Raw genomic sequence first — 22,829 nt, forward strand, 5'->3', positions numbered from 1 at the left:
ACCAGTCTGTCTTCCCGCCTGTTTCCACCGCTTTTGGGTCCATCCACTACACCCTCGTGACACATTGTCTTTAGAAACTAAAGACCAAGTTCAAAATCTTGGGGTCCTAATAGACTCAGACCTGACCTTCAGCAATCCTATTAAATTCATCACTAAAACAGCCTTTTACCAGCTGAAAAACTTATCCAGACTGAAGGACTGCATGCTTCAAGCAGACCAAGAGAAGCTTATCCATGCGTTTATCTCCAGAAGACTAGATTATTGCAACGGTCTTCTGACTGGACTCTCTCAAAAGAACATGAGACAATTGCAGCTCATTCAGAACGCTGCAGCTCGAGTTCTGACCAAAACAAAAAGATCAGAACATATTACTCGAGTACTTAAGGATTTACACTGGCTCCCAGTCAGCTGTAGAATTGATTTGAAAGTTCTGCTACTCGTCTATAAATCACTAAATGGTTTGGGTCCTGAATATATCCAAGAAATGCTGATTGAGTACAAACCCAGCAGGGCTCTGAGATCTACAGACTTGGGCCAACTAGTGGAACTCAGAGTTCGAAGCAAACATGGTGAAGCTGCATTTAGCTATTATGCTGCACACAGATGGAATAAGCTGCCAACAGAAGTGAAGTCAGCCCCGAGTGTAAATGCTTTTAAATCCAGGTTAAAAACTTTGCTTTTTTCTTATACCTTTGATTAGGGACTTTTAAACAGCTTTAGTTAAGTGTTTTTTTTTTTTATTATTAATATTATTATTTTAAAGTTTGTTGAATAATGTTTACATTTTGTAACCTATTTTCATGTATTTTTCTTCCTCTGAATGTTTACTGTTTCTTGATGCTTATGTGTTGTCTTTCCTTGTGTAAAGCACATTGAGTTGCCTTGTGTATGAAATGTGCTGTACAAATAAACTTGCCTTGCCTACACCGTTGGACAGAAGGTATGGCTCAGCACCAGGAACCTGTCCAGCCCCTCCCCCCCCCCCCCCCCCCCCGAGTCAAGTCTAGGAAGTTGTCCCCCCCGTTTTGTCGGCCCTTTTGAGGTTGTGGCTCAAGTGAACCCATGTGCCGTGCGCCTCAAGCTCCCGGCCAGCCTGCGCGTCCACCCCACCTTGCATGTCTCCCAGGTTAAGCCCGTGTCTTCGAGTCCACTGTCCCCCCCTGTTCCGCTCCTTCCTCCTCTGCTGGTCTGAAGTTAAGCGTGGTGACATTGCATCATTCCACTAGTTCTCCCTTCAGATACCATCACTAGTGGGCCTCCTGCGGACCCTCGGTTCAGCTGGGGAAGTTGAACTTCATTGTGGCTCACATGTAGCACGCCTACTAAGCAAGCTTCCTCCCGAGCAGCGTGCTGACTTCCGCCGCCACCAGCTTAAGCAATCAGGAACTAGCCACACCCTCCACGACCTCTCAGAATGGCTCAGGTATGAGTCGTGGTGTCAAGGGTTTGACAGTCAAACCACCGCACGAGCTGGAAAGGAGAGGCCAAGTGGAAAGAAGGACAGTCGGCCTGCTAAACAATCCGTGACAGTCCTGCATGGAGTTGGTGAGGCCACAGCTTCCCCTCACATGAAGAGTAAAGTGGACAAAGGGAAGTCTAAGGCTAGTCCCTACTGCGCCTACTGGCAAGGAACATTATTTTAGTCAGTATACTGAAGTTGCAAAGCAGAGCAGCTCAAAGAGTGGATCCAGGCCAGCAAACGCTGTTGGCGCTGTGCACGTGCCCACTTGCTGCTCAATGCACCGTAAAGAAGCCCTGTTGCATTTGTCAGAGAACGCACCTTCTCGCCTTCCATGAGGTGAATACTAAGACAGGGAAGGGCCCCCAAGAAGTAACAATTAAAGAAGAGAGCTGTTTAGTTAGCTCGGCTCCAACACTCTCCACCTTGATCGGCCAGGCGCAGGGAACAGAGTCATGTTAAAGGTGGTCCCCATCCTCATCCACTACGGGGGCACAGACTCGGAACACTTTCGCGATCCTGGATGACGGATCGGAAAGATCAATGCTCTTACCTATGGCAGCCAAAGCTTTGGGCATAAAAGGCATACCTGAAGACCTTCCTCTGCGCACCGTAAGGCAGGATGTTGAAGTTCTTCCTGGATACACTGTGTCCTTCCGTGTCTCTTCCGTCAACAAGCCTCGCACTAGCTACGAGATTGAAGGTGCATTCACAGCCAGCCGCCTCAGCTGAGCTAAGCATACCTATCCTGTTGACCGCCTTCAGCAGAAATTCAGACACCTCCGTGGCTTGCCCATCCCCGCCTTCAAAGAAGCTGAGCCTCCACTCCTGATTGGCTCAGAGCAGCCTCACCTTGTCACACCATTTGAATCTGTCCGGTTAGGTCCCCCTGGTAGCCCTGCCGCCGTCCACACAAGGTTGGGGTGGTCCCTCCAAGGCCCAGTTCGGCACACGGGGCGGCGCACCGACTCAGTTCAGTGTCTGTTCACCTCTTCTCCTGCACAGCTGGAGGAGTTCTACAAACACGTTGAGAGGCTGTGGAGAATGGACTCTGTCCCTCCTCGTCCAGAAGAGGAAGTAGTGCGGTCTCTAGCAAGATCAGTTAGCAGTAGCCACGCTCAAAGCTAAGACCAATGTTGTTGACGTGAATGGCATCCAAAGGTCCGCTACACCACTTCTTCGCCATCCTGACGTGCCGCTGCTTGTAGCCCCCAAAGATTGTGTGATGCCGCTGTTACGCAGCACCGAGACGCCTCCTGAACAATCCCAAACAGGCAGAGGCTTATAAGTCAGCGATACAGAAGCGCATAGACTCTGGTGCAGTGCGTGAAGTCGCATCCGAGACTCCCCATCCGGAGGAATGGTACATTCTGCATCATCTTGACAACCATAACGGGAAGTCGCACCTCGCCTTGAACTGCTCCCACCAGTACCTCGGACAGTCCTTAAAACAATACCTACTTGTTGGCCCGCCTCTCGGGGCTTCGTTGTTGGGAATCTTGTTGAGGTTCCGTGAGCGCCCCATAGCAGTAAGTGGCGATATAAAGGGGATGTTGCATCAGGTGCATCTTATCCCTGAGGGTCGCCCCTGACTCAGATTCCTGTGGCGCGACTTGCAGGTGGACATAGTTGTAGCCGTTCGTATGGTTTGAAATGGGTCCGGTTGGAATTGCTTTGACGCGTTTCTCAAATGATTGTATAAAATAATGAATGAAGTGATTGATGCTATTGATTATTCAGCCGAGGATCCTCCAGGATCAGTTCAGCCGTCATCCACACACGTTCAGCAAGTGTTGGCGCTCTGCAATGTTTAAATGTTGACGCTTGATACTTGAAGACTGTTTACATTCCGTGATTAACGCTTCTCTTTGTCTTGTTTGAATTTCATGATGCTACAAAAAAAGCCGTGTTATTTTCCATTCTGCCTTATTATTCTGGATATGTAATTATATTATAATCTCACCATAGCCTGAGCCTCAACGTACTGTTTTTCTTGGCAAAAGATTTTGTTTTCGAGGCATAATGTAGGTCAAAGCTCCCCTCTTAGCATATTCAGCGAGAAGAGGACGTCTCCGCCTCTTACTTTTCATAAATAGTGACATTATAGTATCGTATTGTTAAAATATTGATCAAATGACTTGTCAGAAACTAAACTGACTCACAATTGTAGTGTTTTCATGCATTTTAATGTGTAAAATACAAAAATCGCAAATCGAATCGAATTAGTTTAGCGGACGGACACGTGCCTCGAGTCGGGATAGGCTCCGCGTGAGACGGATGCGGTTGGTACACATGAAGCCGTGTACTGTCGTGCCAGTCGCTCAGAGAATCTGAGAGCGGAGGCGCTTCACAAGCTGGCCAGCTTGAAGGTCCGAGCAGCGCAACGGCCACAGACGGTAAAAAATCAACCAGGCTCAGTTGACGCAAGTTAGGATTCGTCTCAAAAGTGACAAGTGAAAATGTGGGAAGCGGTGGAGATTTAGAAAGAGAGAAAAAAAAAAGCACAACTTCCTGTCACGCCCACCAGGACTTTCCTTCCGAATTGGGAACTTGCAGTCCCACATGAAGATGTGATGTAACACTTCAATCCCACCAGCAGAGGCTGCGCGTGCGTGCGCACTCCATCTGCTCTGCGATTGTAACAAGTTTTCTTTCGAAAGATTTCTCCTCCACGTGAGGTGACGATGACGATGATGGTGATGATGCAGTGACTCATGCGTGTGTGTGTTTGGCATGAATGAATCAGGGACACATGGCGGTCCTCCTCCTCTGTCGTGACATCCATTGAGGAGAAAGTGCGTGCGTGAGTCACAGGCAGGGAAATTCCTGCGGGTGGGATGAAAGGGAGAGGCGAGTATAATTAGTGTATGCGAGGAGAGCGGCTGGCAAGAATCGCCGCTCGCCATCCATCCGTCCATCCGTCCATCCGGCGCCCGATGGAAGCGGACGGGCCGACTTAGGAGCCGTTGCATCGTGGGACATGGCCGCCACTCGCACTCGTCTGCCGGCGGCGCTTTTGGCGCTGGGCGCCGTGGCGCTCCACCTGTGCCCGCCGGCGTCCGCCGCCGTCCGCCAGGGGGAGGAGTCCCCCGCCGCCTGCGCCTCCTGCCAGCCGAGGGGCAACTCCAGCGAGATGGTGGACGCCGTCAAGCGCCACATCCTCAACATGCTCCAGCTGGAGGCGCCGCCCAACCTGACGCGGACGCTCCCTCGCGCCGCGCTGCTCAACGCCATCAAGAAGGTGCGCGTGGGCCGCGTGGCCAGCGACGGCAGCGTGGAGGTCCAAGCCGACGCGGCCGCCGCCGATGCCGCCGACGCCGCCGAGGTCATCGCCTTTGCCGAGCCGGGTGAGTCAGCTGGTGGCTGATGAAAACACCGCCGCGGTTACCGGAGTCAACTAAAACCAACGACAATTCCATTCAAAACACCATTTGGTCAACCGAAGCGAATCAAGACCCAAACGCTTTTTAAGAAATGAAAACTACACACTATAATGATAACAACAATGTCCTTGGTTTCCGTCTTTGCCATGAATTGAATGCATGAGCCTTTGGGGATGATTTGAAGCACTTTTATTTGGATCTGAAGCGGAATAAGGACCTTTGAATGTGTCACACGAAAGTGACGTCATCTGGCAGCAGCCAATAGAAAAGCACCAAAAGATGACGTGGCTTCCATTGAGCGCAAGTCGTGCACATTAAAAAAACAACTCAAAAGTTACTAATACTGAAACTAACTCAAACTTAGCATTTATGAAATCACTAAAACGCATACAAACTGACAGAACCACCCTGAAAAGTCATTCAAACTAAGCCAATTGAAACAGCAAAATTTCAAACGAAATCCAAACGAACTCAAATGAGAAATTGCAAAAGTATCATAACACAGTTCGACTTGACGTCGGCAGGTGAACGAGCACCTGGCGCCCAAAATTGTGTCACACTTTGGACTTTGTGGACTTGGATGCCTTCTGACGTGTCCGTTTGTGTGACGTGCGATTGCCAGTTGCCCAGTCGCTGCGAACAGATCATCAATTGAGCTTAGCGTAAAGCAGGCCCGCATGACCTCGTAAAGCAATCAAGACGCAAGACCGCGGCGGCACGTGAGTTTTGCTACGGACAAACAAAAGCAATCCGGCTCTCGGTGGTTGTCGTAAGCCAAGAGAAAAAATCCATCAAAATGGTTCCCACCCTCACCTATGGTGACGACTCGCTGTGGGTCGTGACCCAAAGAACGAGATCCCGGATACGAGCGGCCCAAATGAGTTTCCACCGCAGGGTGTCCGGGCTCTCACTTAGAGATCGGGTGAGAAGCTGCTCATCCATCCGGGAGGGACTCCGAGTCGAGCCGCTGCTCCTCCGCGTTGAGAGGAGCCAGCTGAGGTGGCTCGGGCATCTGGTCCGGATGCCACCTGGATGCCTCCCTGGAGAGGTTTCCCGGTGGGAGGACAACCCAGGACACGCTGGAGAGACGTCTGTCTCCCGGCTGGCCTGGGAACGAACGCCTTGGGATCCCGCCGGCGGAGATGGGTGAAGTGGCTAGGGAGAGGGAGGTCTGGGTTTCCCTCCTGAAGCTGCTGCGATCCCGGATAAGCGATAGTAAATGGGGGGATGGATGGACTTTTGTGGTCCCGTTAGGACATAACAATTTAGCCCAAAATACGGGACAGTTGGCAACCCGAGTTGGGACAGACCTCTCTCCGTTGTTCTTCCTTTCGATATGACGACGTGCGACGGCCCTCTTGACGAGCGTCCAGCCGTCGGGTGAAGCGGGAGATACGAGGGAGAAGCTATACTCGACCCGAACCTTAACGCTAAAGCTAACCCGCCGCTTGCTTGCAAGAGAAATTGCAGCGTCCTGAAAATACCTGAGCGAGAAATCACAAGGACGTTTTGACAACTTTGTCGTGCAGCTCATCTTGATTGGTAAATGTGGTTGCATTTGGTGGGCGGGGAGGGGCGAGCCGCCGTAAGGTCAATACAGACACCCGCTCCAAAATTCAAAGTTTGTGGACAAACTTTCCAAAGCAGGACTGCTGAAATATTGAGATGCCTTTTTTGTTGTTGTTGTTGGACAGAAGTGTCCGATGTTTGGTGCAAATTTTCCAGTCCAGTGGCGAGAAGATGGCAACTTTTTCTTGAGCCGAGGACGCCGACGGATCATTTCACGCGCCGCTACCGTCCCACTTTGACGCGGTCCGCCTCCGGCAGCCCCGCCGCCGTTTGTGTGTCACACAAACGCATCAGCGTAATGAGCGTTGAGTGGCCAGCTATTAATAGCGCGCTGGTGAAAGGACTCGCTAACGAGGGGGCGGCGTGAAGGGAAGAAGCTTTTCATTCACGCGCGCTAATGAGTCGGCACAAAGGGTGGGGGGTTGGGTCGGGGGATGTTTTTTTTTTTTTTAGCACGTCTAACATGTTTTTCTGTGCCAGGAGAGGCCGGGAGCGACGAGCTGACCTTCGACCTCTCCAAGGAAAGCGACAAGGCGGCGCTGGTGGAGCGCGCCGACCTGTGGGTCTTCCTCAAGCTGTCGCGGGCGAGCCGGGCCAAGGGCAAGGTGACGCTGCGGCTGCACCAGGCCGGGCGGGACGCCGCCGTCTCGGAGAAGTCGGCGGACGCGCGGCGCAGCGGCTGGCACGTCCTGAGCGTGCCGCGCTGCGTCCAGTCCTCGCTGGACGGCGCCGACGGGCCGCTGCGCCTCCGGCTGTCCTGCCCGCTGTGCGGCGCCGCGCGGCCCGTGCTGCCGTCCGCCGACGGCGACCAATCGCACCGGCCCTTCCTGATGGTGGCGCTGCGCGGCGGCGGCGGCGGCGACGCGGCCCGCCGGCGGACGGCTCGCAGCGCCGAGTGCGACGGCAAGACGCGCGGCTGCTGCAAGCGGCACTTTTACGTCAGCTTCGAGGACATCGGCTGGAGCGGGTGGATCATCGCGCCGGCCGGTTACCACGCCAACTACTGCCAGGGGGAGTGCCCCGAGCATGCGGCCGGCGTGGGCGGCGCCTTCCACGCCGCCGTCATCAACCAGTACCGCATGCGGGGGGCCTTGCGCACCCTCAAGTCCTGCTGCGTGCCCACGCGGCTGCGCGCCATGTCCATCTTGTACTTTGACCACCAGCAGATGATCGTCAAGAAGGACGTCCGCGACATGATCGTCGACCAGTGCGGATGCTGGTGAACAAAAACCACGGCGACGACCAGCGCGTCCTCTTTTCCACATTGGAAAGAAAGCGGCCGGCTCGTCCCACCCGATGATGTCATCCACGCTTGGACTTTGTGTCAAAGTCTCGGCGATGACGAGTCGCATGAAAGAAGCTCATCGAGAATTTCAAAAGACTTCCAGATCGCGGCTGTCCAAACTTTTGCCAGAAAAACCGAAGGACCGCCTTCAACTTTCATTTCATCAAACCAGTCGAGCAATTTTGACTTTTTGGGGAAAACCTGCAAGTGAACAACTCGTTCACGTCGTTGAGGCTTCTTGTCGATTTGAAAAGGTTCGAATAATAAAGTTAGCTTTGTGTGAACTCCGCAGGTGGAAGCCGCGAAATGTTTTTGGAACGATGCGAGATATCAAATGCCACGGAAGAGGCGGGACTTTTTGCACATCAGCTTTGATTCCGGTTCCGGCTTGCGACATGCGGTCCGCGTTCCAACACTCGCTTCTCGGAAGGACTTGGGACAACTGACAGACGCTCGCACCCGTCGACGGGAACAAACGCGCAACCGAGTCGGACGCGCACGTTTTGGGACGCGGCCCACACGTCGCCAACCGGAATCAAAGCTGATGTGCAAAACGAGTCCCGCCTCCTCCGTGACTTGTGCCGGGTGGAGTCCTCGAGTTGCGTCCAAGTTGCGTTCCTACGCTCCAGCAATATAAGCCCAATTTCCACTGACGTCGAATTTCCCCAACTCTTTGACTGGCAGCCATTTTGACTGAAACAAACCGACTGTTTGACTGGATTTGGACTGATTTTGCAAGACCCACACAATATTGGGTCCTATTGCTATAAAAACATGGAACTCACCAAAAGGAAAGATTAAAGTCTCCTCTTTCATCAGGACAATAAAGAATATTTCTGTTTCCGTTTTGCAGCAATTAGCATTAGAATATTGATAACTTTCGTCATTATTCACAAATCGATTTACAATTTGGAGTAACTGAGCTTTTTTCCAACATGGCCCTGGTTGATCTCTTATACTCTGCTGTCACCTGCTGGCCGTTTTTGTAACAACTACCATTTCTTGCACTGTTCTTTGAAGTTGAGAGGCTGCATCAAAGACTTCTGTACGCCATAGCATAAAAAACAACAACATATTAATACATTTTTGGGAGCAAATGAATAATTTGCATTAAATAACAAAAATAAGATGCTGTCCGACTGAAATCTGTTTGTCGGTGTCTCTCCTTTTCGGGATCGTTTTATGATGTCTCGCTTGTTTCATGTCAACGAGCAACTGAAGGACAAAAAGGCAGAAGCGCAAAAACACACGTCGCAAACAGGAAACGCAAACAAAGCTGACGTGTGAAATCCAGGAAGTCGGAAGTCCCGCCTCCTGCATGGCGTACACCCCATATGGCGGACGAGGAGCCAAAATGGCGGCCAGGGCGTGACCGTTGTAAAGTGGAATCATCTGAGGGAGGTCCGAGTGTGCATCAACTGGACAATGTTGCTGAATTTCCACAGGTGACTCGAAAGTTCGCCATCTAAGTTTTACACGTGCGTGCGTGTCTGCACAGCCACTTAAGGCCGAAATGGGTTCCAAGAAATTGTGAAATTTATTGGAGTCACAAATTGCAGATTTGCATCTTTGCATGCGAACGAGCTCCAAGTCATCACAATCCAATTATTAGTAGGAGTTGGCGTCGATTTTCACACCTTCTTGTTTGCTTGAAACTGGATCGTCTCGCAGCTTGTGTTCGTCAGTGATAAATGGATGGCGGGCCTGCAAATGGGCCAGGCTGCAGTTTGGCCACCACTGCCGCAGATGTGAACTCACGTGATTGACAGACAGTGGGCGTGTCCCCCCATTGACAGGAAGTGGGCGTGTCCCCCGATGGCTGGTAAGTGGACGCGCCGGTCCGATGAAAGTTCCCCAAGTGAAAAAGCGGGCCATGGAAAATTGGTCACCGTGGCAACGATGTGTTTGTTCACTGACCTACAAACTGCCGGTTGAGCAGAGGGAGGACTTGATTTGACAGACAAAAGAGGGCAGGCAACAGGATTGGGAGATTGTGGCTAGTGGAGCATGTGTCAAGAATAGACAGCAAATATTCTTAGGCCCGGCAAATTTGTTGACGTGCAATCGGTGTTTTAAGTGGGAAAAAATAAGTACCTCCCCAATTCATATATATATAAATGTATATATATATATATATATATATATATATATATATATATATATATATATATATGAGTCTGGTCCTAGTTAACCTGGTCCACCTGTGTGTGTGTGTGTGTGTGTGTGTGTGTGTGTGTGTGTGTGTGTGTGTGTGTGTGTGTGTGTGTGTGTGTCTCCCCTCCCCGTATGTGTTAGCAATTAGTGCCCTCTGCCTACCGTGTTCTGCAGGTGTGTCTTGTTGGTGTCTCGTTAGTGTGAGGTATTTAGTCTGTGTTGTGTTTTCCCCCCAGGTGGGAGTTTTGTCCCCATTAGTTTGCCTCGTGTTCCGGTCTGTTGTGTTCCCATTCGGTTCTGCCCTGTCCTCAGTTCTGTTCTCATTGCCAAAGTCCAGTCAAGTTTGCTGACGTCTTCCCAGCCAAGTGCGTCTCGTTCCACATCTTCTGTGGCTGTGACGTCATCAGGTTGGAGTCTTTGCTAACGTTCCCGTCTGAACGAGCGCGACTGACGTCTTCTCATGTGTGGCTGAACGCGCTCAAAGAAAACACGACGTCCGTTTGTCGAAAGGGAAAGAAAAATCCGATATGTTGTCCCGATTGGAAGGTCACCGTCTGCCGTGCCATCATTGGCTCAAACATTTGGAGTTGGAGAGGCCGTCGAATGATGTGCGAGCGAGCGGGCCTTCAACACGTTCACGCCTTCAACACGTTCACTCGGAGGTGAGGAAGGAAGCCGATCGGCTTGATCACATTTCACATGCCGATCGATCGTACAGGCTGATGCAGGCATGAGGGACGAGCCGCGGTCAGGCAGTTTGACTCATTGCTGCCTCCTGCAGGTCGCTCCTTTCTCCTGCACCTCAAACAGATGCGACATGGAGGTTCCATTTTCATTCCATTGGCCATGCTTGACATTTTCTTTTCAGCAATAATAATATTCCTATGAATGATGATGATGATGAGTGAATGTGCATGTTTGCTGTCCGAGAGTCACACGATTCGTCACTTGGTGTTTCAAGCAAGCTCGGGCAGGCGGGCAGGCGGGCAGGTACGCCACCTTTCACCTGGCCTGGTGGAAACCATTCAATATCGATGAAGAAAGAAAAACAAAAAATGTAGCCACAGACGGATCAGAAAAGTCCCACTTCGCCACACATCAGATCGCTTTTATGATCAGCAAAAAAAAGAAATAGTTTGTCTTGATTTATTTTCTAAAACACGTTCGCCCGTTCAATTATATTCAAAAAATAAATACTGTTTGGATTTAGGAACACAACTTTAAGTGCAATGTGGGCCAGAAACATTCTTATTATATTTTAGACATGCTCCATTTAGACAAACAATAACAAGGTTTAAATGGCTTCAAGTTGCGTTCCTAAAATCTAAATGGCGTCATTTAAAGGGACACTTTACTTATTGATCCATTTTTAGCAGCAAAAAGTTGCTACTTTTTCAATAATTAATTTGGTGACGTGATTATTTTTTTATGTACATTTAATAACTTTTAAACCATTGTTAAAATGAATCGAACGCCGGCATGTTTGTTACACGTGACTAAATAACCCGGATGTTTTCGTCACTAGTGTGTAAACGCTACACTATGGAAGCACTATGCAACGCAGCCGTGCATCTAGCGTCAAACCCGGAAGGATTAAACCTTATCGCTTCGATCCAACACGACAAAATAACACTACCGAAGGAAAGTCTGCCTTGGATGTGAAAGTTGTGGCGCCAGATGGTCTTTTCGGGCACAAAATAAACTTTGACGAACGAGTGAATTAGGCGGGGGGTGAGTGGTGCTCGTGCGGGAGCTGCAGGAATGGACAATCCGCTAATGAATGTGTGCTGTCTGGAAATGAAAGAACTCGAGGATCGGTTCCTTGCGGACAATCTCAACTGCATCCTGGAACATCAGACATTCAACATGGCAATACTAAATAGACATTCTCAGGATAGCTTTGGTTGCGATGAAAGATGTGAAGAAGAAAAGTCTTGGAGGAGCAAATATCCAACAGGTAAAGTGACACACAGTACGAGCAATGCAAAACGTGTGGAACTGACGAAATATTTCAGGAAAAAGAAAAAATAGTAAAATTAAATGTATCGTCGTTACAGCACCCAACCTCCCCTAGCTGTTTTTTTTTCTTTTTTGCGTAGCGTCCCACTGCGGTCAGGCCAGCCGCCACTCGAAAAGACGAAGTCAAGCCAGCCGCCCCAACGATTGTTAATACTGTGCATTACGGTAACGTGCCGACGTGCCCCTGCGTTGGCCACCTTCAAATGAATTATGAAATAAAACAGTCCGTGCAGTATAATAACCAATGCCCCCCCACCCCCGAAACATGCCTACCTTTCGCTTTAAATTTGCTTCGCTTCTCCGAGATCTTTCAGTGGCCGTAGTAAGACCTCGATTTGTGTCGGCTGTTGTGAGAGTGAAGGCTCCGTGTTGCTAGCAGTTGCGGCTCCTCCATCGGCTTGATTATTTCCCACGTCTGGTTCTTTAAAGATACTCGGTACTGCGTTGGGCTTTAGTATTAGGCGTGTGGCGTACCCCATCTCAAATTGTAACATATATTCGAAGTCCTCATGCCTGAAATGTTCGCTGCGCGCACGCCTGCTTGTCCTTCGGGAGGTTGACAGCACTTAGCAAACAAACCATTGTCTACTCAAGTAGCTTTTTTTTTTTTGTTTTTTTTTTTGGGGGGGGGGGGGGGGGGGTCTCGCGGGTTTTTCCTTGCCGACGCCTTGCAAAATTTTGCAATACAGTAAGGCATAACTGACGTTTGTGTCTTCCTCGTTGTTATGTCTGCGTGAACTACTGTTCCCCAAGCGAGTATACACACTAGTGACGTCACCACTTCGGGGCGTTGCAACACGGAAGTACTTCTATGTTGAAAAAAGTTAAATAAATCAATATAGGAGTGTATTCTTCAGCTCTTATGCATGTTTCGTAGCTATACTAACTATTTACTGCCAATCAAGCCATACATGTAAAATTAAAGGAGCCTTCCTTTAACATTTGGACTTGTGTAAATAATGAAATAAATAATGAAGCTTTACTGGTGGTCTGAAGTTTTCTTTTGAATTCTCCTTTCCTTTGTCCATGCATGAACTTCTTACACCGTAAGAGCTGAATATAAAACAAACATGACGCCATCAATTAAACATATTCTCATTTCCTCTATACAGATTAATTTAGGCTAATTAAACTCAAAATGTAAACACAAACTAAACAAATCTATTTAAAGATAAGCTTAATTACCTTGTTGCCACTTTCAACCGGGCTAAATATCTTAATTGTTTGATTCGTCGTGCGTGAAACTATTTTTACTGCTTCAAACGTCTCGCGCTCTGAATCCACTTCCGTCTCCTACGTCATTCTACCTTTCCGCATACCTTTAAAATAAACTTCCGCCCAAAGAGGACGTTAGAAAATAAGAGTTCCAACATTGACAAAAAATTTGAAAATAAACTCGTTGTCCATTACAACTTGAATGATGATTTTTTTTTTTTAATGGGAAAAAGGGTTTAATAAAATAAATGAAGACAAACTTCTATATATATATTTTTTTAAATCCTTTAAACATGGCGAGTGAATGAGAAAGCAGCCTTGGTTCCGAATCGAGTTCATTTGCTGTAATAATCGGCAACTTGAACTGTTGAGGTGGCAACTCTGCAAGCTCTTCCGTTAGCTTGTATTCAGGCCGCTGTGTTGGCTCCTCCAGTATATTGAAATGGCGAAACAATATTAATATTGAAAAACAAAAAATATTGCATTTGGTCAAAAATATCATTTCCAATGGAACGCGTATTGTTGATTTGAACATAAAATAAGACTTTTGACAAGACACACTTATCAAATGAAGTGAAAGCAGCAAGATGAAGGCAGCTAACACGCTACTTCCTGTTAGGAGTCTTATTTTGAAATGCGTTCTCACCACTTCTGGTGCACACGATTGAGCTGACTAACGCTAACTTGAAGAGAGCAACGGGCATCGTCGGAGGCGTTCCCAAATTCCCATCATGCTTTGTTGCTGTAACTCGGCACACTTGTGAGTGTGATTTGCCCCTTTTATGTGTTCTTTTGTACAGACTAGGTTTAATTATATTGTTTCTATTTGTGGATTCAAGTTTTGTTACTTGTGATCTTACATTCTTGTAAATTTAACGTAGTGACACCCTTGGTAAAAAAAAAAAAAAAAAAAAAAAAAAAAGGCACGTAGTCAGGACACCGGCACGTCAAAGCGGTCATCCAAGTCATGTTATACAGTTGAGTGGCTTTGACGCTTTTGTGGCGACAGGGCGGCTGACCCGGATGTGACTGACGAGCACTTCCGTGCCGTCGGCCCGCTGAGCTGGCCGTCCCGTCGACTCCAATTGGGCTCTGCACTCGGCAGGCAGCCGCGCGACGCAGGATGGCGGCGGGCGAATGGCTTGCGTTTTGCGGCCTGCTTCTGCTGTCGCTCGGACTCCCGTCGGACGCTTGGGACGCGGACTTGGAGCTTCTGGACCTGGTCGAGGAGATCCCGGTCACTTTCTACCGCTTCCTGGCGCTCGAGCAGGTTCGTTGCCACTCTGGCCATCTCCATGGCAACACCGGTGCTTCCGTTCCAGGCCGTCGCGGTTAACAGACACGTCGTTGACAAAATCAACAAGTCGGTCATCATCGAATGTGCGCATCCATCTTGTTTTATGTCTTCAGGATCGAGTTTCTTTCCAGTGCAGAAATGATTCTTCCTCGCTAAAAGCTCAACAATGACGATGTTCAATTCAACAACTTTTGAGATGAAAGAAAAACATTCCGAACATTTCAAAAACTTCAATTGCTGAACGGGAGAGAAAAGTATTATTTATATGAAAATGCTGCTTCCTTTTGTGATGATATCAAACAAGGTTGCCAAAGAATTTTTCCCTCGTCTGCTAAACGGGTTTTCTATCATCAGCATTCGACACGAGGTCGTTGAACAGATTTTGTCCCGTACAAATTTCAAACCTTAATGGCTACAAACACTTTTTTTTTTTTTTTTTTTGTACGGTGCAGCAGTACAAAGGAATTCCAAATGAGTGGATCTTTACGTGTTTGTAAAGAACTTACATATTTTTCAAAAGAATTAATTGGGTATTTCATGAGCCACAAAGTACCCGTATTATGCTTCGACCCTGTTTTGATATGAAAAACATGAGGTTTCCATTTCTTAAATGAATGTTTTAAAATGGTATTTTTTTATTTGACTTTTGAAACGTTATCTTATTAGTCTTTGTTGATGAAATGATGATGTCCTTTTATGTTTCTTGCTTTGTGTCGAGGGCCACAATGGAAAGAAGCCTTCTGGCTTGATTGTGTTTTTATCCTCGATGATACCTGACGGAGTGATTGATTGCAAGTACGTGTTGTCCGTTATCACCACATAAAAATCAATCAATCAAGTGAATAACAACAATAGCGATATTGACAAAGTATCGTTTCATCTCATTAGTTTTGCAAGGCAACAAGAATGCTCGTTGACATCATTTGAGGAGGAAAGGAAGGATTTCCAAGTCAAGGCAAAATTAGGAGCAGGACTGTCAAAAAGTCATCTTAGCTCAGCAAGGCCATCAAATATGGAACATTTCTAAACAATTGGCGTCACTCATACACACATTTTCCCCATTTTGCGGCTGTCATCTCTATTGTTCCAAAAAGTTGACGTCGGAGGACATGAATCCGTGTCCGACGTGCTTGAATGTCACTCGACTTTGTTCCACAACAGCTTGTGATGCGGCGTCACATCAACAAACGAGGAAAGATTGAAAACGGTCGCCAAGCGAGCCGCCATCATTTCCTTTCGTGGCAACTTTTCACAAGATGTCTTTTCACGTGAAAGGACAAATTGTGCCTCAGGGAATTGCGTCCATCTGCTGGCATAAAAATGGTCCGCCATTTTTGAAATTTAGTCCACTTTCAATCAATCTTGTTAGTTTTGATCATAGTTAGTCAACCTAATCTCCTTTTTATTTAGTACCTTTGAAGTCAATTATAAATTGAGCATTTTAGTCCAAGAAAACATCATTTTATTTGTCTAGTTTTAGGCAACCAAAACTGTCAACGTTTTAGTCAAGACAATCGTTTCATCCCTGTATTTTTTTTTTTTTCTAAGCATATTTTGTCCAACATTTCAGATGTAAAACGATTTGACGTCAAATGTTTTCTCATCTTCTTGATGAAAAACAACTTGACAAACACAATTTGAGCGCATCAACAAGTGGCTCCATGCGACGAGCTAGTAAGCTAGCCAACGCGAGTTAGCGGTCGGAAGAACGTTATTGTTGATGCAGTCGACGAAAAGATTTTTTGTTGCCGAAATGAACACGAGTGCAATGTCACGTTGCCGGCAGCCAGCTGCGACGTTTGCGGCCAATCGGAGGAGCGAGCGCGGCACCGGCAACGTAAGCGTGCACTGCAGCGTGCGCCCGTGCTTTGTGTTCAGGATGCGACGGCGTCGGAAATCAAGAAGGCGTACCGCCGCCTGTCGCTGGTTTTGCACCCGGACAAGAACAAAGAGGAAGACGCCGAAATGAAATTCCGGCAGGTGACGAGCCGAGCGCAAGCGAGCGACGTGCCCGACGCGTCCAAACAAACGTTTTTGTGCGTTTGCAGCTGGTGGCCATCTACGAAGTGCTGAAGGACGAGGAGAGGCGACGCAGGTGAGCCGTCGATCGTGAGCGGGAGCCGGCCTGACCTCTGAACTCTGACCCTACGGCCGGCCCACCGCAGGTACGACGACATCCTGCTCAACGGCCTCCCCGACTGGCGGCAGCCCGTCTTCTACTACCAGCGCGTGAGGAAGATGAGCAACGGCGAGCTGGCCTTCCTGCTCTTCATCATCGCCACCGTCGGCCACTACGCCGTCATCTGGTCCATCTACCTGGAGAAGGTGATGGTGAGTCGCGCGTGCGTGCAAGCCGGCCGTCACCTGCCGTCATCTGCTGTCACCTGCCGTGACGTCTGCAGGATGAAACGCTGGCCAGGAAGAAGAAAGACAAGAAGAAGAAGACGGGCGCCAAAGAAGACGGCAAGAACGGCGCCCTCGACAGGTGACGTCCCAACACTCGCCTGTATACGCTCGTCCCGCCTTTATTGCCGCGTCAACAACGAGCTTTATTTATTGATTTATTGACTCATTTATTTTGACATACTTTTTGGTTTGTTTGTTTTTCTGGTCTTTGCACGTCCGAATCTCTCGAACCGTACGTCCGACCGGGGAAATCCGACCGCGTCTGTCCCGTCGCTGCACCACGTTGCATTCCACAGATAGAAAATATACATTCAAAACATCGACTTTTCATGAAAACAATGACTGCAAATTAAATAAAAACATAAATGATGAATGAAAAATCATTCAGAATCAACTAAAAATCAGTAAAACAAATGAAAAAATATATGCTGTCTGTATACTATAATAAATAAAAAAAACAAACATACTTTTAATGAAAAAAATGAATGTAAATAAAAAAAGAACATGTATTATGAATTAAAAAAAACCATTTATAAAAAAGTAAAAATTATACCTAAATGAAAAAATATCTATAATTAAAGGATTTATTTTATTTTTGAATTAACACGGATTTCCATTATCGCGGGTAGATTTTGGAACGTAACACGACAATAAACGAGGGAAGACTGTAGATGACCCAAACGTGTCGTTGAAGTCACAGGGCGGCCATCTTGCTCCTCCCACCTCGCCAGCAGACGATACGAGCCATAAGACAGCTCACAGGCAATTCGGATGAGGCTGTTTTTCATAAATGTAAAACCTGCTAAATGATGTCGTCTTAAATGTTGTCCAATTTGGATCCTGTAAATGGGACGTCATGACGACAAACGTTTGTTGGGAGGAGCAATATGACGGCCTCATGACCTCAAAAGTCGTGGCCTACAGATCTCGATCTAGTTCGAGATGACGGCTGACGTGCGTACGATGTGCGTTGTGTGCGCGCAGGGCTCAAGAGCGCCCCCACTGGCAGGACCTTCTTCCGTTCAAAGTGGGCGTGTGGATGTACCTGTCAATCAAAGGCATGCCTCAGACCCTGCAGGTAAGCCGGCTGCCAGCGTTAGTTAGCAGAAGCTTCTCGCGTGCGCTCTTCTTCTTTTTTTTTTCCCCCCCTGCAGGAGCTGCAGCGACACTACCGAGAATACGAGCGCGCCAAGGAGCAGCGCAGACGACAAGAAGAAGAAGAAGAAGAAGAAGAGCGAGAAAAAGCGCAACTGGAAGCGGCCGCCAGTAAGACCTTTGATTGGTCGCCGTCTCCGTCGGCATTGGCTGACGTGAGCTTGCGCTTTCAGGAGACAAGAGGTCAAAGGTCAAGAAGCCCAAGATGGACTTCCCCATCTACCAGCCGGCGGCCGAGCCGCCCAACTTGCAAACTTACCAGCAGGCGGGATCCATCCAGGAAGTGGAAGAGCAGCTCGACCAATGGCTGCAGGGCCACAAGACCGACAGGAAGAAGGTGATGTCATCGCACACACACACATACTCGAGATTTGGCCGATATTGGACAGTTGGACATTTTTTGTCCATTTTGAGATTTCTTCACAAATTGCTTCCTTGAGGTGTCCAGTTTCATTTGCAAGCAGCATAAAAGTCCAAATTGGAATAGAAGTGTATGAAAATTATTAGACGCTATGCCTCGTAACGAGGGGGCGTGTTTTTAGCCTGCTAGCTAGCTAGCTAGCTAGCGCTGCCTCTTGCGCACCTTTTTAAAAACAACCCGACTTTCCCAGCCTCAGACGTAATTCGTTACTGATTTCTAGAAATATTGTGAGGGTAAGCGAATCTGCTAATGAATGGACGCGCGAGCGACGTCATCCGGCCCACCTGCAGGCCTGACTGTGGAGCGCACTTGGAGGCGTGGCCAACAGGGGGGCGGACCTCAACGTTAAAACGGCTCCGCCTTCCTTCTTCCCGCCACGTGCAATCAGTGATCATTTCGGCGACGGAAAATTTTCCTCATATTTTTCGTCACGAAAACCTTTTTTGTCCAGACGAAAATGAAAAGAAAACTAAAATGATTGGGACGATAACGATAAACTAAATTCGACTGACAATATCGTCAACGCAGCCAGCAAAATTGAAACAATCCAAACAGAAGAAAGTTGTCTTAAGCGATTCTTCACCTTTTTTCTTTTTTTTGGATTTAGGTGAAAACTACGTGATATTGTTGTATAAATGTATGCTGAAGGCAAATATTGCCTAAAGTGTCAATTTCGTCGACTAAAATTGGATTCAAAGTCAAATACAATCAGATGACGAAATTAGAAGTAAAAGTCTGTTTAAATTTGGTGTCAAAATGAACAATGTGAGGAATCCACAAGTGAAACGTGCCAAATCCTTGACGAGGACGAGGACGGATGTCCTGACGGTTGTCCCCGCACGCTCGTCAGGTTTCCGAGTGGAGTGCGGACGACATCAGCCACCTGAGCCGATTGATGGCCAAATTCCCGGGAGGGACGGCGGGCCGCTGGGAGAAAATCGCCCACGAGCTGGGCAGATCCGTGCCGGACGTGAGTCACGGCGGCGGGAGCGCGCTAAGCTCCGCCCACCCACCGCCAACTTTTGCTTTGTCGCCCGCCGACAGGTGACCTCCAAAGTCAAACAAGCCAAAGAGCTGAGCCACCCGAGCGCAGGTGAGCACGCGCCGGCGCCGCCGTCGCTCCGCCTCGCCATCCGCTTCAGCCGCCGTCCGCGTGGCGCCCGCAGGTCTGCTCAAGCTGTCCGACTTGAAGGGGCCGTCCAAACCCGCCGGCGACGCCGAGCGAGCCGCGGCGCTCAAGCGCAGGAACGGGGACGAGGGGGCGCGCCTCAGGTCCCGGCGGCAGAAGGACTTTGACCCCGACGAGGCGGACGAGGAGGACAAGATGGCGGCGGCGGCGGCGGCGGCGGTCTGGACTCAGAACCAGCAGAAGCTTCTGGAACTGGCCCTGCAGCAGTTCCCCAGAGGAAGCGCCGAGCGCTGGGATCGCATCGCCAAAGTGGTTCCCGGGAAAAGCAAGGTGAGAGCGGCGCCGATTCCATATCGTCCGGATTCGGACTCCACCGTTATACGGCGGTCGCGCACAATCTTGCAAATGTTTCTGCTCGCCGTCCAACTTCAAATGTCCGAATCATCGACGGAGCACTTTTGTTTGTTGTTTTTTGACCAATTCCTCTGTGAATTGTTGACGTTGTTGTGCTGAGCTCGAGCCGTGCGTACGAAAGTGCCTGCTAGCAAGAAAATGAGTTTGATCATCGGAGCCGTCGTTGGCCGAAATGATCCAACATGGTGGACTTTCATACGGCTGCTTTATTTTAAGACGCCGTGAAAACTATCAGAGAGAAAAAAACAAAAAGACTCAACAGAAAGCTACATAATTAACTACACAAACTTTAATATATAAATTTCAGCTAGCAATAAACACACATTTCATCTAATATTTCATGACCAAATAATTGAAGGGAAAATGGAACGCAGCCGCTTCCACAAACCGAAGACCCTAAAGGGGTTGAAAGAATCACTTGAGGTGAGTCCACAAATAAACGAGCATCAACAGCAATCGTCATGATAAGACTGATGGAAATAATCAACCAATGACAGTGCTTCAGACTGTGTCACCTGAGCAGGTGCAACCTTTCAGACTTAACACCAGGCTGGCGGTGCAAAGTGCCACCTAGTGGCCATTTGACTCAGTGCCGCCATTTCCAATCATCTTCGGATGATCCGGCAGTCGGTCGCCAAATACGGGAAAGAAGACAAACGTTTGTCCTCCTGCCGACCAAACACACGACCGCAACTCTGCAAGCTTTTCAAAAGAAAGATATGATTTATGATTTCTGATATCCATGTGAGAGCAAGCGCATGCGGTTTCCCATATGGCCACTTGTGCATGTCCTTGTCATCTTCAAGCCAAAACTTGCTCCAATGCAACATTGGAGGATTTTCGCAAGGGACTTTTCAAAGCGACTTGAACTTGAACTGGGAAATTCCGCTTGCCAAGCTACAAGTGACGTCACTCTACCATCGCAAACACAGACGGTAAAACGCAATTTACTGGAAAATAAAAGTCAAAGTCTTTCTTGGTTGATAAATATTTGACGTAACACAACGGACAGGAAAGTTTGCCCGCATAAATGATACGCTCAACGACTCAACTTATGAGACAAGATCAAAACAATGAAGCAAAATTGTGAGAACGTTTTGGTTGTTTACTTTCACCTTGAATGCTCTCAAGGTCGGAAGTGGGAAAAATCAAGTTGCAAATATCCAACTCGCGAGCGTCCTCCAATGCAACAGAAGCCACTTTTCATTTCAAATAGCTTCAATATTTCTTTGCACCAGTGCTGACTTTTCATTAGGATTTGACATTTGCACACTAAATGTTATCTGGATGTATTCAATGTTTTCGTTCATTCTTTCTTTGAAGTCCATTTAGCTTCCCAAGCAACACGGTTGTTCCGGCTGTGCGTGTTTTTGTTTTTCAGGAGGACTGCATGATCCGCTGTAAGACGCTGGCACAGCTGGTCCAGAAAAGGAACCAAAGCAAGAACTGATCAAGAGCCAGCGAGCGACCCGAGCCGGTTTTTGGCCTGCCAGCACGACGGACCTCATTGCTTCATGTGCCTTACTTCGCATGCTGCCTGCCAATCACTTTTTTTTTTAGGGGGGGGCTGATTAATAAAGATATTTATTATCAAATCCTATTTTGATTTCCTGCAGCAGTCGTCTCGTTTGATTGACAGCTGTTGACGTTTGGGGGGATTTTTGATTTTTACAACTCTCGACTGATTCAGATGGATGACAAACAAACAAACAAACAAACAAACATCTTCTCCCGCTTATCTGAGGTCGGGTCACGGGGTCAGCAGTTCTCCAGGCCAGATTCCCGAGCCACCTCAGCTGGCTCCTCTCAACGCGGAGGAGCAGCGGCTCGACTCGGAGTCCTTCCCGGATGGATGAGCGACGATGTCGAAGGTGGAGCCCGGACAGCCTGCGGTGGAAACTCAATTGGGCCGCTTGTGATCTCGTTCTCGTTCTTTGGGTCACGACCCACAGCGAGCCGTCACCATCGGTGAGGCTCGGAACGGAGATGGACCGGTAAATGGAGAGCTTCGCCTTTTGGCTCAGCTCTTTCTTCACCAGGACGGAGCGCTGCAGAGTCCGCATCACTGCAGACGCTGCACCGATCCGCTCCAGCTGCATCCTGCAAGAACAAGACCCCGAGATACTTGAAGTCCTCCAACTTGGGGCAGGATCTCATCCCCGAGCCGGAGTTCTCGGATTTGGAGGTGCGGATCCTCGTCACGACCGCTTCACACTCGGCTGCGGACCGCTCCGGTGACAGTTGGAGATCCCGACTGGATGAAGCCAACAGCACCACATCAAATGCAAAGAGCAGAGAGGCCGTGCTGAGGCCACCAAACCGGAACCCGTCGACGCCTCGGCTGCCACTAGAAATTCAAGGGAGAAGTTGTGCCGGAGGGTGTTAAACGCTTTCTGATGAGATTCCGCCAGACGTTCCCAGCAGACCCTCACAATTGGTTTGGGTCTGCCAGGTCGGACCGGCATCGTCGCCCACCAGGTGGTGATCAGTTGACAGCTCCGCCCCTTTCTTCACCCGAGTGTCCAAAACATCCGACGACACGACTCCAAAGTCGATCATCGAACTGGTGCCAAGTGCACATGTGGACACGCTTCTGTTTGAACTTGGTGTTCCGTGACGAGCGCACAAGTCCAATAACAGAAGACCGCTCGGGTTCCGATTGGGGGCGGGGGGCGTTTCCTCCCAATCATCACATTTGAAATGATGCACATACAAAATACTCAAACAAGCCGTTCCTGAGTCAATGTACTAATCTTTCAACAACAACAAAAATGCTTGAAAACATAATTAGCCTTGACTGTCTCACTCGACCTCATGCAACTGTTATGCATTGGACCAGAATTTATTGACGTATTTATTTGTCTTCTTCCCATAAGCAAATGTGTCCTGTTGAGCAGTAAGAAAACGCCAAACAGCCCGCGAG

General features: G+C 48.6%; 2 protein-coding genes across 5 annotated transcripts; both read left to right on the forward strand.

Annotated features, from left to right (window-relative positions):
- The first annotated feature begins 4,132 nt into the window (after positions 1–4,132).
- On the forward strand, positions 4,133–8,756 carry LOC144013587 (inhibin beta A chain-like). Its single transcript, XM_077512692.1, has 2 exons — positions 4,133–4,806; positions 6,892–8,756. The coding sequence occupies exons 1-2, from the start codon at positions 4,440–4,442 to the stop codon at positions 7,632–7,634; spliced, it is 1,110 nt and encodes a 369-aa protein (XP_077368818.1). The 5' UTR covers positions 4,133–4,439; the 3' UTR covers positions 7,635–8,756.
- A 5,027-nt stretch (positions 8,757–13,783) lies between these two features.
- dnajc1 (DnaJ (Hsp40) homolog, subfamily C, member 1) lies at positions 13,784–21,506 on the forward strand. 4 transcript variants are annotated; one of them, XM_077511736.1, is made up of 12 exons: positions 13,784–13,844; positions 14,094–14,354; positions 16,260–16,361; positions 16,430–16,476; positions 16,547–16,712; positions 16,784–16,866; positions 17,772–17,865; positions 17,942–18,053; positions 18,116–18,279; positions 19,214–19,333; positions 19,408–19,456; positions 19,530–21,281. In XM_077511736.1, exons 2-12 carry the CDS (start codon positions 14,208–14,210, stop codon positions 20,003–20,005), a joined length of 1,560 nt encoding a protein of 519 aa, XP_077367862.1. In that variant the 5' UTR covers positions 13,784–13,844; positions 14,094–14,207; the 3' UTR covers positions 20,006–21,281. The 4 variants fall into 4 exon arrangements, with proteins under 4 accessions (XP_077367862.1, XP_077367861.1, XP_077367863.1 ...); XM_077511737.1 differs by adding an exon at positions 21,288–21,506 and having other exon boundaries at positions 13,814–14,354; positions 19,530–19,822; XM_077511735.1 differs by having other exon boundaries at positions 13,812–14,354.
- Positions 21,507–22,829: the final 1,323 nt, after the last annotated feature.

Source organism: Festucalex cinctus, chromosome 1 (assembly GCF_051991245.1).
Source record: "Festucalex cinctus isolate MCC-2025b chromosome 1, RoL_Fcin_1.0, whole genome shotgun sequence".
Classification (NCBI taxonomy): domain Eukaryota; kingdom Metazoa; phylum Chordata; class Actinopteri; order Syngnathiformes; family Syngnathidae; genus Festucalex; species Festucalex cinctus.

Coding starts and splice junctions, on each gene's coding strand:
- LOC144013587 (XM_077512692.1), top strand. CDS start 4,440: ATGGCCGCCACTCGCACTCGTCTGCCGGCGGCGCTTTTGGCGCTGGGC. Junction 4,807..6,891: donor CATCGCCTTTGCCGAGCCGG/GTGAGTCAGCTG, acceptor TTTCTGTGCCAG/GAGAGGCCGGGAGCGACGAG.
- dnajc1 (XM_077511736.1), top strand. CDS start 14,208: ATGGCGGCGGGCGAATGGCTTGCGTTTTGCGGCCTGCTTCTGCTGTCG. Junction 14,355..16,259: donor GCTTCCTGGCGCTCGAGCAG/GTTCGTTGCCAC, acceptor CTTTGTGTTCAG/GATGCGACGGCGTCGGAAAT. Junction 18,054..18,115: donor GCAACTGGAAGCGGCCGCCA/GTAAGACCTTTG, acceptor TTGCGCTTTCAG/GAGACAAGAGGTCAAAGGTC.